At 39.1% G+C, this 16951-nt stretch overlaps 1 protein-coding gene across 1 annotated transcript in view; it reads right to left on the bottom strand.

Annotated features, from left to right (window-relative positions):
- Window positions 1-15986, bottom strand: part of LMO3 (LIM domain only 3) — a 57475-nt gene extending 41489 nt beyond the window's left edge. The window contains exons 1-2 of the mRNA XM_004592594.4: window positions 15554-15986; window positions 10216-10429 (exon numbers count right to left, since the gene is read on the bottom strand). Of these exons, the coding sequence (XP_004592651.1) occupies window positions 10216-10421 (206 nt within the window). The 5' untranslated portion in view covers window positions 10422-10429; window positions 15554-15986. The remainder of the gene's footprint in view (window positions 1-10215; window positions 10430-15553) is intronic.
- Window positions 15987-16951: the final 965 nt, after the last annotated feature.

Raw genomic sequence — 16951 nt, 5'->3', positions numbered from 1 at the left:
CCTGGGAAAGCAGTCGAGGACGGCCCAAAGTCTAGGGATCCTGCACCCACGTGGGAGACCTGAAGAGGCTCTGGGCTCTTGGCTTCGGATTGTTTCAGTTCTGGCCATTGTGGCCACTAGGGCAGTGAATCAATGAATTGAAGATCTTCCTCTTTGTCACTCCTCCTCTCTGTATATCTAACTTCCCAATAAAAATAAATAAACCTTTAAAAATAGTCCCCCTTCTTCAAAATTTTTTCTTATCTCTCTTCTCATATTGGTACTGTAGGATATACGTAGGCTAAAACTGACGATATTTTGTTGTAAAATACAATCTTTTTATTTTATTTTCAGTAGTTTTTAACAGAATCAATGTGATTTATAACATAGTTCTAAGGACACAATGACTTTACTTTCTCCCTTTGTTTTTTCTCTTTCTTTTTAGTTTTGAGAGCTTTTAAATTTACATTGTGGTAAAAAAGTTTAATACTTCATAAATAAGAAATTTATTAAGTAAAAGGCTAAAGATCTTAGTTTATTTGGAATACATATGAAAACAGAAAAATGACCATTCCACTCATATACAGTAATTTTTTAAGTTATCATGGATCATTACAACTCTCATCTATTTAATAATGACTACACTTGTTAGTTTCAGAAAGTTTGAAAAATAACTTGCCTGGTAGTTCTTCTGCAGTTTCCTACCTGAGGATTTTATTCTTTAGAGAGCAAAATATTAACAACTCTGTAACTTACACTTAGAGTATACAAATCAATCACAAATACAATAAACTACATTTATTACTTATTTGCAATGAAGTAGCAAAGTCTACATGGTTTTATAACATAGTATTAGAAACTCAGCACAGTGGGGATGTGTATGTGGTCCGTGTTTAAACTGTTCCTTGGGATGCCAGCATCACACAATAGAGTGTGTGGGTTTGAGAGCTGGTTTCACTTCCATTTCTGAAAGCAGCAAATAATGCTTCAAAACTTGGATCTCCGTCATCAACATGGGAAATTCACATTGAGTTCCAGGCTCCTGGTTGCAGCCAAGCCCAGTCCTCCTGGCTTGAGACATTTGGTGAACAACGTAGTGAGTGAAAGAAGCTCTCTGTCTCTCTCTGTCTTTCACATAGGCAAGGATAAATTAATCAAAAATTAAAAAGATCACACAATATGTGACCACAGTTGCAACCCCTGAAGCAACCTGCTCTTTAGACAAACTGTGAAAAGAAGGGATTGTCCCAGTTCAGACTCTGTCATAGATTTTTAAAAAATAGCTGGCCACAGATAAGATTTATTACTAAATTTTAAGGTCATTCAATAACTTATAATGTCTTTGTGTCTTCCAAAGAACAAATGATCCTCAATGGATATGCACATAAAATACTTACAGACCTCATAATTACACACACAATAAAAGCATAGCTGAACTTGCACAATGCGAATAAACCTTCATTTAGATTTAAACCCGTATCTAGTGTTAGAAGTTATGACTACTTTTTCCATTCACTTCTCCCACCAACTTACCTGAGTAAATAAACTGGTACTAAGCTACCCATTTTACTTTGTATAATTATTGGTCAGAAAATTTTTATTGAGCTGTTGCTAAACACAAACTAAACATAATGTCCTATTTCATAAGATATTTCATGATATAACACGTTTGAAATTTCTAATTTTGATGAAAGAATAGCTAAGAGTTTTCTGTCTTTTAAAGGTTAAAAGACAGTAATCTCAAAAATATGCAATTATGCATCTCTATTCGAACTGTTTAATAAAAGCATAAGATTATTTTTAAGTTTTACGAGATACTAGTAAACTAATAACACCTAAAATTACTTACTCCCCTAGGTTGTACCTAAAGGACCCCACACATAAATGAGATGTGAATTATGTTTTTCTGCTGAAGAGTTTAAATTACAATTAAATATGTGCATATTTTATGAAATTCCATCCTCATTACTTATGCATGTCATATTTGATATTTATGTTTGCTAAAATTGATTTTTCTGCTTTTATTAATAGGATGGATTTCAGGTAAGTGATGCTCAAATCTGGCTTTACTGTGCTCCACAAATAATCTTTGAGTTCCTCGGAGTCTTTTATTTTCCCAGTTGCCCAGTTGGAGAGTTTTAATATTAAATAGAATCATCACAATACATGCTGATTAGAGTCTAACTTAATACTCACAGCTTAACATTAATTTTCCAACTTCAAATCCGGGATCTAAGTATTCCAAGATGATTATTTATCTCAAGTGTGATTTTTTTATTTTGAACTTGTAAATCCCACAGGTAAAGATTTTTCTTTTCATCATAAAAATGACACTGGAGAGGAATGGAATTCTGCATAACATTTAGAACATTAACTACAGTAATACTGTTGAGAAGGAAAGGTTCATCATAAGGTTTTGGTCATTTGAGGACAGAAACCAGGCAAGGCTCAGGTGCATAGGTGACAGATGTGGCAAGTCTGTGAATATGTTAAATATGCTTCATAAATATAATAAAAAGTTATGCCGAAGTCTGGCTTCCTTCACATGGAAGTTATCCATTACATCTAATAATAAAAAAGATAACAGCAATATGAAAAAATGTTTTGAAGCAAGAAATAAAAATCTTGATTTGGTGCAACGGCTTGAGCCGTGGTTTTTGACACTAACACCCCATATTGCAGTGCTGCATTTTTGAATCCCAGCTACTCTGCCTCCCATCCAGCTTCCTCCAATGTGCGTGGGAAGACAGTGCAAGATGGCCTTGGGTCCCTGCCACCGTGCAGCAGACACAAATGGAGTTCTTTTCTCCTGGGTGCAGCCTCACCCAAGCTGGAAGTGGCCATTTGCAGAGTGATCAGTGAATCAACTCTCTCTCTCTCTTTCTCTTTCAAGCAAATAAATAAACCTCAGAAAGAAAGGAAGGGAGGAGGGTATGCAAGAAAGAAGGAAGAGATAAATGCTGTAATACTTGTTTCACAGTGTAAAAACTTCGACTTTAAATCACATTTCTTATAAATACCTTGAAAAGGAAAATGCATACTTTATCATCAAAGAAATTATGTTACTGCAATATGACCATAAATGGCAAGGACAGTTGTAAATTCTATTGGAGCTCAGAAAATCTAAACTAAATGATAAAATTCAAACAGAAAAGAATTGAGATATTTTATAGTTGTGAAAAATGTATCTTTCATCTTAGCATGACGATGTCCGTATAAGAATAGATTAGTGTTGGGCCCAGTGCAGTAGTCTAGCAGCTAAATTCCTCGCATTGCACATGCCAGGATTCCATATGAACACCAGCTCTAACCCCAGCAGCCCCACTTCCCATCCAGTTCCCTGCTTGTGGCCTGGGAAGGCAGTCAAGGGCGGCCCAAATTCTTGGGACCCTGCATCTGCATGGGAGACCTGAAAGAGGCTCCTGGCTTCGAATCAGCTCAGCTCCAGCCTGGAGAATATATCGTCAGACAGAAGATCTTCCTCTCTGCCTCTCCTCCTCTCTGTATACGTGACTTTCCAATAAAAATAAAATATAACAATAACAAAGGGTATATTAATGTAACAGTTTACACTAGTAAGAAATTAGCTGGCATTAAGTGCTTCATTTTTATGCTTCAAAATTTACTACATGATAAAACAAAAAAAAAGGAAAACAGTTTTTAAAGGAACATAGTTGATGTAAATGTTGTTTTATAGACGTACTTAGCCAATGAAACAGAGTATCCCTATTTACGTTTCTACCGTCCTTGTCGTCAAAATATTATGCAGCATTTAACATCATATACTTCAGCATTTATTGATAAAAAAGTGAGAACTGTTCATTAATTATTTTTGAAAATGTGATGAGACTACAGTTTATGGTTTTGAATAACAGGATCTGGAAAGTGCTTTCAAAATAAGTCTGCGGAGCAGGTTAAGCCATTGCTTGGGAGAGACACTCCGCTCCCCCGCCCCCTGACTCCCCTTACCTGTCCAGCAGCAGTTCCAGAACTGGCAGCAAAGTCTCAGATCCAACCTCCTGCTAGTGCACGCGAGAGGGCCGCAGATGACGGCTCACGTGCTTGAGTTGCCGCCACCTAAGTGAGAGACCCACATGGGATTTCTGGCTCCTGTCTTTGGCCTGTTCCTGCTCTGACTCATACAGACATCTAGGGAATGAATCGGTGCATGGAAGATCTCTCTGTGTCTTTGTCTCTGCTGCTTTCTCTGACCATTCTGCCTTTCAAATAAATAAATAAAATTTCCAAAAGTAAAGCTTCAATATTTCAATATATAAGGAAAAAAAAATATAACAGCCAGATTGGTACAATTATTCTATGATTTTTACATGAGGCAAAAAAGAACTACATAACACATTTCTACAATGTATATATTCATCAAAAGCATTTTAAAAATTACTGCTTTCAGCATATTTTTAGAAATTTGATTCCCTAATAAATTATTTTATGCAGTCCATACAGCATTAAAATGTATTATTAGTCATGTCATGGAAGTTTTAGTGGTGATTTATAAATGAACTGTTAGCTTACTTAGAGATATTCTAAAAGATACCAAAAATATATTCTTTCCCAGAATATGATGTATTTATAAAGTGCAAAATAGGCAATTTTAGCAATTTTCAAATGTAGTTTCTCCAGATACATTTAATCCTACATATATTAGTAGAAACAGAATCTTATTTTCTGGGTTCTTTTTTATTTTTATTTCTTTATTTATTTTTTCTTGGTCAGTTATGCCTAACTTATCTGTCATATGTGCAAAAAATACCTTTATTAAAATATTCCACGCAGTCAAAGCATATTTTTAAAATAAGCCATAAATTCAGCCATAATGAATATCCTGTTTAATATTATTGGGAAGGAGCTAGAATTTTCATTGAAAATACATCACATGTGTACAATAAACCAATAACAAAAAGTCACAATAGTAAAATAGCTCATCTAGTAAAGAAGTAAATACTCATTCATTGGAAATAGATTGGGAAATTAGAAGAGAAAAATAGTGCAGAAAATTAATATAAATAAAAATTCTGTATATGGGCTAAGTATTTGAACAGAAGTACCTGCAGGGTACCTGTCATTGTAGACATTGACAGGGAATCTTTCAAGTTTTACCTAGTGTGGGGCACTCGCTTATTAAAATTATCACAAAATTATCACTCCTGATGTCAACAGTCAACAGGCTGAAGGATCTGAAGTAGAATCCGATACAGCTTTCCCATCAAACTGAAATTGCAACTTAAAACTACAGATAAGCTAAGATGATAAGGGGAGAAAATATTATTTGTGAGGAATAGATAATGAACTATGGAGATGCATATGTAATTCAAAATATTTCCTGATACTTAGTCAGCGCGCACATTTCAGTAGGACTACAAAACTGTAACAAAGCGTGTGAAAACCCAAACAAAGCCTTTAGAGGACAGCTGCTTTGCAGAGTTTCATTTCAGATGAAAGCTTGCGTTTTCAGAATTTGGAATGATAAAAAGTGATTTTTCAAACACTGATAATACACTGCTTTCAAGGGAAAATGTTTCCAAATGACTCATTTAAGAAAATGTGACATTTTGAAGGAAAAATGTCTTATTCAATATTGAAAAGGAACTGCACTATGAACTGCCACAAAATATAAAGTTAACAACATACCTATATTTACTTTTAAAGCCATAATTACGCACCAATATAACTTTAACCTTATATGAAAATGTGGAAGCACTGGGTCTGATCCATGGAAAAAACTTCTAGTGAGACTGATATTCTGTGGAACATTTTATTTTAATTTCCTCCTTTAGAGTTATTATATTATTATATTAAAGCACATAAAATTTGTAGTCAGCATAGCAGGCTTCAAATCATTTTAGTTAATTGGCAACTATGGCTAAGCATGAAACATGTCTCTTTTCCAGTAGTTTCATTTTAAGCAAATCATCCCCATATAAAAATACCAAATTGCATTAAATTTTATAGAAGACGTTTTACAGCTTCCAATATAGGCGCAGCCATAAGCAGCTTCCACGGCATATAGGACAGCAAACAGCTTTAACCAAACTCCCTGGCAAGATTCCATTCACTGAGATCGCAGCACAGTCTTTGTCGACTTCATGCTTAAAATAAAGCACGAGAAACTGCAGGCCTATCCAAAACCAAGCAGAAACTACCCAAAAGTACAAATGCTAAGTTCTGCTATTCTTTAATATTTCTAAGAAGAAAATGAAGGTACTTTAATGTTGTTGGTCCTGGGTCTAACTGCTTAATGCTTGCCATTAGGTCTGAATGTGAAAAAAAAAATCATCAAAACTATGCATATACATTGAATACTTTTGTATTTTCCAAACTGAATTAAAGATGGTAGTTATCAATAACTAGAGTTTATCAGAACTTATTATTCGAAGTTTAATATTTTATGTGATAACTATTCATCTACTTTATATACTACCAATGTTCAACGTTTAGTTTACAGGAAAAAGATAAATTTCTCTCTGCTTTGTCAAAAGTTCCCCTTTACAAAACAAAAATGCCTATAAATGTGTTGGGCATATTCTTAGTGGATATGTTTTTGGGGCCTGGCATGTAAATTCTGACTAGCAAATGGAATTAATAGTTTTATTAAGCATGTTAGTAGAAGAAGTTTCTTAAAGTGAATCCTTCTCTTTGTTTCAATGGGTTTCTGTAGGAGAAATATTATCCTGCAAATAAAGAACTTCTAAGGACACCAATGTGCTTACTTTATGGTCTGTAGCAAAATAAGGTATTCTATCAGGCTTACTTACTGAAAAACTGAGTCGTTTCACTGTTAACGATAAAATTCTACAAAAATCATCAAAGAGTTTTCCTTTCCCTAAACAGTTAATTGTGACACAGAGGAGAGAAAAGTTATAAAGGGATCATATTTAGTGCTGATTTATACAATCCTGAAGAAAAATGTATCTGTTTATATTTTCATGTTATTGATATCTCAAATCATTGAAAGAATTTGTAAAAATACATCATCGTTATCACTACTCAAAGTAACACAAATTAAAACAAAAATCCAAGCCCGTTTTATTCAGAATTATTGAGGTATTATTATTATTATTATTATTTATGTTTGGAAGAGCAGTTAACTAGGAAGCTAAACAGAATTGGTAAAACTAGTTAAATTCTTTTTCTCGATGTGAAAATTTTTCTGGCCTGGGGTAATACCAAAAACAATAGTTTTTTTGGTACTTTTCTTTTTTATAATTCTCCATATTTTCACCTAAGTTTGTGTAATTAGAGAAATACAAATCTAAATTATTTACAGCTTGTTTAGTGCATTCAAGAAATCATATAATATCCATAGGCTCAAATCAAAACAAAATAAAACAAGTTTTTTTTTTTACAACATTTAAGTGATTAAAACTTGGTCATGTAAAAATACAAAAAAAAAAAAAAAAAAAGAAACATGCTGAATCAGAAAGGAAATTCAAAAAAGTTTTTTTTCCAAGATTCCAGGAAAAAAAACATAGAATATTACCTACTCACTAATCCTATCATAGATTTTGTGTAATTAAGTAGACATTTACCAAAACATTTCAGAGTATCTCCTTTCTTTGGTTTGTTAATTTCATTCCTTGCCTAACAGTGGACCTTTCGCCTTTATAAGTATGTTTGAATGTCTACACACTCTCAAAGGAATTCTTTGTAAATAAGAGCTGCTTTTCTGTATTTGCTGAACTTACACATTGCATTGGACTATTTTGACCAGCAAGTCAGAGATATAAGCGATCTACGTACATTTACATTTAATTGAGATGCATGCGTAACACAGAAAACTACACACTGCATCTGCAGTATAAACTGAAATACACGTCGTAGTGTTTTGCACACACACACAAATTGTTCGTTTTACTTCTACAAATTGTAGGGTTGGCTGCATTGTCAAAGAAGTCCCATTATACACAGCAAACCTTCGTTTGACATAAAGGATGTGCTTTAGGCTGCTGATTTAACAACTGGCCACTAACGCAGTAATGACCAGTTTAAGAGGATGTATAGGCAACAGGAGCTGGGCTAATGATGGGAACAGGTACAGTGCAACCCTCATACTACAACCAGCATTAAAAGTTTGAGAAATGAATGAAAAGTTAAACCACAAAAAAGCAACATACACTGACTTAGAGAAGAATTTCTGATACAAAAACTATTTTTGATTAATTCCCTTCAACAAAGCACTGACTAGACATTATCAAATACTAACTAGCAATTATAATTTTTATTCCTGGAAGGAAAAATGAAACAAATTTGTTATTTTCTTGGCTCATTTCTGTACTTGCAATTGTAAAACAGTTTTACTATACTGCATGCATTTCAATGACAAATTTATAGTTTGGATTTTAAGAGTCATTTAAGAGAGTTTCATTAAAGTTGATTTAACCTTTGTCTTTTTTATTGTTGTTGTTGTTTATTAAAATACCATAATCTTATAAACTACCTAGGATCCTCCAAATGTTCATAGTAAATGTAAAAAAGTAGGTATGGACTTCTTTTTTTTTTGGACAAACATAAGCTTATCTTTAAAATTACACTTTCCTGGAACTTTTTTGAATTGCCTCCATCCATCCATAAACCCCCAAGCTTGGAACTGTAAAACAAATCCATTTGAGATTTGGAAATTATAAACAAATGCAAACGCCCAAAGCAGTTCAAAAAACTAGGATGACTGGTTAGTACAGAGAAAGCGAAACTAGAAAGCAATGTGTTCAATCATGAAAAACAAATACAAATGCTTTGTGTGAAAATGAGGCTCCAATTCACAACGGGCAGAAGAGAAATTTTTCTTTCAAAGGGACAAGTTCAAAGACTGGAAGGTTGAAAAGAATTCACATTCTCCACGAAGGCTGACGGCTTGTGCCACCATAGTGAGAGGAATTTTGGCTGGGGAGAGAGTTCCTTCCCCTGTTGGCACCTCACACGCATTTCGTGTACTTGTAACATAGAGAAGTAGTAACAAGTAGTCACAACTACTTAGGAAGCTTTCAGAGCAGGTGATCCTAAAAGAAGAGAAGTAGGAGAACTGATAGAGCTCTGGATATACCCTCTTGCATATACCGGTCATAAAATGATGCATTTTTAGACAGAAAGAATGAGTATGACTGAGAAGAACTGAATATAAAGAAAGACTAAATTCCCTAGAAAACACCACCCCAAATGAACAAGATGTTTAGAGAACTACTGCTGATGGATAAACCTTGGGAAAACCTTTAGGAAAAGAATCTTAAATAAATTGCTTAATATCAAACTAGAATCATGATGAATTATATTAAATCTGAAAGACCAAATGATGCCATATATCATTTCTCTAATTTGATAGACCCCTCATTTTATTAATATAATTTGCAGCACAGTCAAGTCACATAATTCCCTGAAGAGCAAAACAAAAGTTCTGCAATAGAAGTTCTGGAATCTGGTTTAGTTGGCTGCATAACCAAGAACATTCACACTGTCTGGAAATCTACTCAGCCGTTTGCAGTCTGCAGAGTGGTTATCACTGCGTCCTACTGATGCAAGGCAATGTTTTTACCCAAAAGCCACTGGTAAGTCTAGGGCTGTTCTAGCTCCATGACACACTTGCGAGGACCATTCTGAATGCCATGAGGGGAAGTTGTCTCCATGTTTGGGGAAAGTTTTCAAACTACACAATGAAAACAAGGATAGATCCTAGTTTAGAATTCAAAACTGACATCTAGAAATAAAAAAGGGCAACAGGATAACTTTAGAACAGTATTAGACGCAACTTAGAGGCAATACTCCAACTATCTTCCCTACTGTGCTTTGCAAGTTGAACTTTTAAGAACAAAGATTTTTTAATGCTTTGTCAAGCAGCTGATTCATGTCTATGTGCTAAGCTCAGCCTATCTCACCCTTGTACATGAATACACACACACACACACACACAAACATGTACAGATTTCTACCAAAAGTATCCTTGACATTAACTGGTGATTTATATTATAGAGGCCGATGAGTAACTTATTACTAAATCTGTATATCCAAGCAAGCCAACTTGAAACATCTCAGATATTCTGTTCCCTTGGCCATTGCTGAAGCAGAAACATGGGTAACAGACAGGACAACACTGCAAAGGCTGACAAGATCACCATCTTTCAGGAATATAAGCTGGTGCTGAGGAACTAGAACAAGCAAACAAATACACACACTTACAAATGTATTTTAAAAGGCATCCAGTCATCACTAGTGTGCAAGGATCATTCCTACCTCAGATAGTCTCTGCGACAAAGGATAAGATTAGCTTTAGTGTACAGGGTCGAGCCCACCTCTCCCAAACGACAGTCACAGCAGGCACACTTCAGGCAGTCTTCATGCCAGTATTTGTCCAGTGCCTTTAGGAGATAGCGGTCCTTGATCTTCCGGTTGCAGCCAGCACAACCTTTCGGCTTGGTGTCTGGCTGGACTGAGAGCATTTGTATACCTAAAGGAAGACAAAAAAAAAAAAAAAATGATGTCAAAATACCACAAACAAGTCAGATATTACAGTGAATTTTTGCAGTAGGGTTAGCATTTCTGTCTTACACATGGTTTCAAAACTAAACTAGAGCATTGGAAACAAAACATCTAGCTGCTATTGGGTCACCTGTCACAGCACATAGAAAATTGGTTGTAATAATGAATTTGCATTGTACCTAAGAAGTTGACACTCTATGTGGAAGTTCAATAAGCATTAAGTCACTTCATAGGGCCCCTATTTTACACATAGAACAGTTTATTTTTTAATAAAATGAGTAAAAGGCTAGCAACCTGAAAAGAAAGCTATTTAGCAAACTAATACATATGTAATGCACAGGAGTCAAAAATTAGATTTGCCTAACTTGCTAAAAATTTCACCTAATATGTGATTGATAGAAGAGTGTACTGTAATCTCACTTGGTTGAGAGACATTTATAGTTAAATGTGTATACAGCAACTGGAAAGGATGGGCAATCCTGTACTGCTTGTTTGCATTCAAATACTTTCCTCTGTGTCCTTGACATTTCAAAGTAGTCATTATGTTAAAATAAAAAAATGTCTATACTCACAATCATTAGTCAGTGCTCATATTTTTGACAGTTTTCTTAACTACAACAACATGTTTGCATATAAAACTAAAGTATAAGATTAAACATTTTATTATCATAAACTTACATTTATTTTAAAGGAGAAAGACCAATGGAAGGCAAAGTGTAAATGTATATAAAGCTATAACAAATATACATACTATATATTTATACACACATTTCCTACATTGCACAAGACTTAAAGACATTCATATATTTTACTACAACATATGTACATTACAAATAAGGGCTCTAGTTGGGTTCTGCAGACTTTAGAACTTTGACTAAAATCTTTTCAATGAATGGATATTCATCTTCGCATTTTTTATTTCCTAGGTGTCAAACACCCAGTCTTAATAAAATGCTGGGCAAGCCATTCAAAGCTTTGCCTTCATCAAACAACGTATTTTAAGCACCGTAAAATACTGTAGACATCATTAACTCCAAATCCCTCATTTTACAAATCATGACACAGAGGCGCAAAAGGAAGTTCGGGGATTCCTGAAAGCTCAATGGCTAACTCTAAACTTGGAGTGAAGCAGCCTTCTTACAGCCAAGAGATTCATCTGCTCTACTTCACCTTCTTTCCCAGGAACAAAGTTTTAAACTTAGAAGCAAAAGAATCCAAAACATCAACTGTGCACGCATTTCACAGAGTTTCAAGAACAGAAATGTGAACTTAATCATTTTCTGCCTTTTCTGAGCATGCCCCTTCTCCACAAAAACTATACCTTCCCCAGTTTCTTCTGACACCTTGAGATAAAGATGCCACGGTAATAACGTCGCAATCTTAAGCTTCCTAGCTACTAACAACACAAGACTTACCTATGTACTGCTGCGTGCTGAACTTTAATTAGAAAACACCTTGCCAGCTAGGGCTGTGAAGCAGGGAGTGCTGAGATTCCTAAAGGATCTGCATGGCCGTGGTACAGGAGCTGCAGACCAGCAGCTGGACTTGTGCAGAAGAGCAGGTGGCATCCCTATATCCTGCTTTCTGTTCCTTTTCTTTGAAGGAGCTAAGGGCCCTAGTGTAGATTAATCATAACCCTTGATAGCTCGGCTAAATCTCACTCTCTAGAACTTCTAACAAATGAAGTTTCTTTGATCCCAACTAGTTATCCTCTTCTAGCTAGGTTCCACAAGGAATGCACCCCATTAATTACAGCGCTGGGCAGACCCAAGTGCCTCTTAGCTGTATACCTAGGGAGAGGGGGATATTTTGATTTACTGAATGACATTCTGGATGTGGTGGTTGAAGCTCATGTGAAATACATTAGAGTGGCCATTCTAATTATCCAGTTTATAAGGTGATTATTTTTTTTTTCAAATCACAGAGATCAAAGATATTTTCAGAAACCTTTCTTCATTTTCTGCAGTAGCCAGACACTATGTCCTTTAGTTCTGTCACTACCATTAACTGTGCAAGGGTGGCTAGCTGGATTTGAAAGGCTCTGCCATCAAGACAGGAGATGGCAACATTTGGCACAAGCAATGCTACTCGGCTTGTCTCAGAGAATGTTTTTGTTGTGTTGACATTTCAATTTAGCACTCCAAGGCCAATTAATATTTGAAACTCTTACATTCTCTTTAGCCTTGGGCATAACTGGAGTTTGATATTTTATGTTCCATCCAGATACAGAGGCCACCATCCCATTTCTTCTGGAAACGCAATCATTCAATGCTATGCAAGTTAACTGTACAAAAAGGAGCAATTCTGTAGTCACCACATTGCCACAAACCTGAAAGGCATAAAGCAGTCAGCAGCCTTCCCTCGCCACCCAGAAGAACATGTCTGGGTAGAGTTATGGGTTCTTGGCTGAGAAACATTTCACAAGTTGCTCATAGCACATCAGGGCTCATAACTAGTTTTAGATTGGCATGTAAATTGTTCCGAGGGAAATTCTTATTGCCTCTGAGACTCTGCCATTCTGAGTTATTTGACAGTTTAAGGGAAATCATAATTAAAAAAAGACATAAATAATAGCCTGTGCAATGTGGTGCGCAGAAATAAGTAGAACCATTTCATTGAAACTCTGGTGAGCTTTTAATTGCCTGGATTGCATTGTGAGGCGGCCTAACGGCTGATTGCCCCCATTATACTCCTTGTTCTATGCCATTCATCCGCACAGTCTCAGCTTCAGTAGTTAACACAACAAAGTAACCACAACTCCACAACACACAGGGGTTTAAAAATACTCATCATTGGCATAAAAGATCTGCAGCACTTAGACACAGTCTCTCTCTCTCTCTTTTTATAATTTTGGATTAACTACACAGAGTGGATGGGAAACATTGTGTCCCTGTCAGGAGACTCAGAGAGAGCAATTTGGGCACCGGCAGAGGCAGATGCGGAGAGTGGGAAGAGATGAGGTGCCTCAGAAAGATGCTAACATGGGAATGCAGGTTCTGCAGCTGGGAGCAGTGACATAGATGAAAAGAATTTGGCCAACACGGCCACTGGATTGCCAAGAAGTAACAAACAAAAGATTCCCTCTCCTCCTGCTGCCCATCTTCATCCTCTCCCCAGCCCCCAACCCGGATTGGAAAACTAGATTGGGCCTAAAAGCTGTTTCTCTCTGTTCACTGGCCCAGCGCATCCCTACAGGCTGCAGCCCCCTAAGGGACAACAATGCAAATAGACCTTGGGCACTGGAGCTGCTTAACTCTGTTCTGCCCCTTCAACTCCCAGCCCCCCTCCCCACCCTGCCACTGGCTCCCCCCCCTTCCCACTCCCCTTTCTGAGCAATGGAGCTGGGAACCAATTTGATTCTCTTTTTCTCCAATGCAGCTGCAAGGCTCTGAGATACTGACATTTTTCCACTCTTATCAGTTTAATTACAGTTACCATGGCAGCAAAGTGCTAGTGCTTGGCAAAGGCCAACAAGAGATTTGCAAGACTGAGTTCAATTTTGATGCAGCTCACATGCAAAATAAAAAAAAAAATAAGAAACATACATACACTCTAACAAAGAATCCCTGGCGGAGTTAACGCTCCAAGCTTTTGTGGTTGTGTCTTCGCAGCCACACAGGGATGATTTACAAAGAATGTAGAAGTATTTGTTGCAGCTAGAAAGATTAATTGGTTTAAGCAGCAGTCTTTCAAAGCAGTTACAACCGTCATATTTCAGATCTTTGAGAAAGACAAAAACAGCAGAAGAGCAGCAAGGTTTTGGAGCAGCCCAGAGTGAAGCGCGCCCGCCAAGTGCATCTATCAGAGATCGTAACCTTACCAAAACTTTTCTCCTTTTTCTGCATGAGTTGACTTAGGCGTGCCTGACTCGCAGCAGCTTCGCATTGAGCACCGAGCCCAAAGGTAGAATGAGAAGGGAAATTGGGAAGCGGGGGGGTTGGGGGGGGCGGTCCTTGATGTGGCTCAAATGTGGACCTGGTGTGTTGCCTACACCGCTGCCCGAGGACCGACTATTGTGAAGGCCACTTTGGGAGCCGTTCGGAGTGGCGGCGGAAAGTGGGGGAAGGGAGAGGGCGACCAGCAAGACACGGAGCACATACACGGAGCCCCTTGCGGGGTGGCACTGTGCAAAATGATGGCGAATGACAAAGCCACATGCTTTCCCAACTCTGCCCGTAATCCTAAAATCCCAGCGGCCCCCTTTGGCTTCCTGGTAACAAATGGATTTGATTAAACTGTCACATGCAGCGTTAGCATAGCATATCATGTTCAATATGAAAAAAGATCATAAATCTGACTTGTATTTCATAAGAGCAGAATGGGTAGCCCCTGTAAGAATGTGTTGTAACAGTCTGAATCTCAGCCTGCTAGTACTACCTATTTTACCCCGTTCCGCGGAACCCCTCTTGTCCCCCTCGGCCACTTCTCTCCACCTTAACCCCCCAAAGAGCTTTTGCCCAGGAAAAGCATTTGTTTACCACGGTTTGGGGGAAGGGGTGAGACACAAGTGTGGACAAAACTAAAACATTGGAATTTCAACTCTTTGGGGCGGGGGTGTCATGAATTGCAGTAACTAATGAGGAGTTGGGGGGTGTCCACCAACCCAATACAGGACCGAATCGCGCGTCCTCCCTGGGAGCTGGGATCAAACGCTTCCCGGGTGGCGAACTCTCGCAGCCCGCCCCCCACCCCCAACTCCCCGCGTGCCCAGGAGTCAGGGGTGTGGAAATGCTGCAGTTGATGATGAACTTTGGCTGTTAGGCACTCGAGCCGTACTAGAGCCGCCGCGCGCCGCAGCCGCTCGCCCTCCTGGCTTCTCCTAGGTCCGCCCGCATCTATTTCATGTCTCATCATAAAAATAATGAAGCCTCCCATGATTTAAACAAAACCGTTCTCAGTAGAGAAGCAGCCCGAGCGAAAGTTGCAGCGCCGGAGCTGGGTGGCAGCTCCGGTTTCTGCCTCATTAAGAAGAGAGGCTGGGGGAGAGAGAGAGGAAAAAAAAGATACCCACATCCGCACACGCACGCGCGCACCCGCAGACACACACAGCACAAATAAGCCGACGCGTGTGTGCACGGCGGGCTGCACTTACCTTCTCAATGAAGCGATACAGGGGGAGGCCGTTCACTGAGCACAGTGGCTGCTTTGTAGCGTTTCTCCTTGGGAAAGGTCAAAAAGAAGCATTGTTTGAAAAAAAGGGGGGGGGCAGGGAATCTTTTTTTTTTTTTTTAAGTTTAAAATAATCAGGTCCTCCAGGATCCGCCAAGGCAAGGTGTTGACCGCATCAGAGCCACAGGTGTTCTCCTTTTAGGCAAGTGCATGCAGTCCGAGGCTGGCTCTCTCCGTCCTGTTCCCGACAACTTACCCCAGCAGCGTGAGCGGAGCCGAGCTGGAGGAAGCCGCGGCTCTCGCAGCTGCAACATGCAATCCCTTCCCAGCCAGACCTAATCCAGCCCAGAAAAGGTCACTCAGTTATTACGGAGCCAGCGGAGCCCAGGCAGCGCTTGTCACGACCACCGAGAAGCGGCTCCCTTCCGATTTAAGAGTATTTACCTCGCGCCCCCTCCCCTCCCCTAGACTCTCCTCCGCCGCTCTCCCTCCCTCGCTCGCGGGCTCCCTCGCTCGCCGGCTCTCGCGTGCCTGCTTTGCAGCTCAGTACGGCCGCCCTCGGAAAGTGTCAGGCAGCTTGCAGACGCGTCGGGCTTTGTTGCTAATTTCCCAGGGTGAAAATTGACAAGCCTGCGAGTGCAACCGGCGCCAAGTGCATGCATGTGCTACTCACAAGCGCTGGGGACGACCCCGCACGCCAAATGTGACCTCTGCGGGACTCGAGTGGGCAGAGCACCCTATCTACTCTTGGACCCGAGCAGAAAAAAAAAAAAAAAACAATAATAATAAATAAATAAAAGAACCGAGAAGGCGCTCCCGAGGCACAGGATAGGGCGCTTAAAACCAGCGGAGCATTTTGGAAGAGGTGGCCACTTTGGGAGCGGGTTGCTTGCCGGAGCCCTGTCTGAAGCTACCGATTATGGAAATTAAAAATCAAAGCCAGGGAGTCAAACTGTCACCAGAATACACCGGAAGATCCCACAATCCGCCCCTTTAAGAAACGTCTGGCGGGTGGGGTGGTGGGGGGTGGCGTTTGACTTCCACTCGTGAACACGCTCAAGTCGCTGCTGCGCGAGCCAGCCGGCTGCCAGGACCACGCACGCCCTCCTCCGCCCTTCCCCAGTGACCAAGAACCAAACTGTGAACTGGCTCCCCAGGAACCAGTACTGACCCCCACTCCCCACCAGCACCACACACCTCCTGCAGTCACTTGGATTCCTTTCAAACTCACGTGCTCCAATGAGAAACACCCCAAAGCACCCAGAAATACGTTTGCAGGACTCACTGTCCCAGAATCTCCTTTTCTAAGACTGTTACCACTCTGGTGTTTTCAGACTGGGGCTGAGGCCTTGACACATTTATTATTATTATTATTATTATT

The sequence above is a fragment of the Ochotona princeps genome, chromosome 27 (genome assembly GCF_030435755.1).
Source record: "Ochotona princeps isolate mOchPri1 chromosome 27, mOchPri1.hap1, whole genome shotgun sequence".
Classification (NCBI taxonomy): Eukaryota; Metazoa; Chordata; class Mammalia; order Lagomorpha; family Ochotonidae; genus Ochotona; species Ochotona princeps.
The sequence above is the reverse complement of the archived record's forward strand: the minus strand, read 5'-3'. Positions and strand labels throughout refer to the sequence as shown.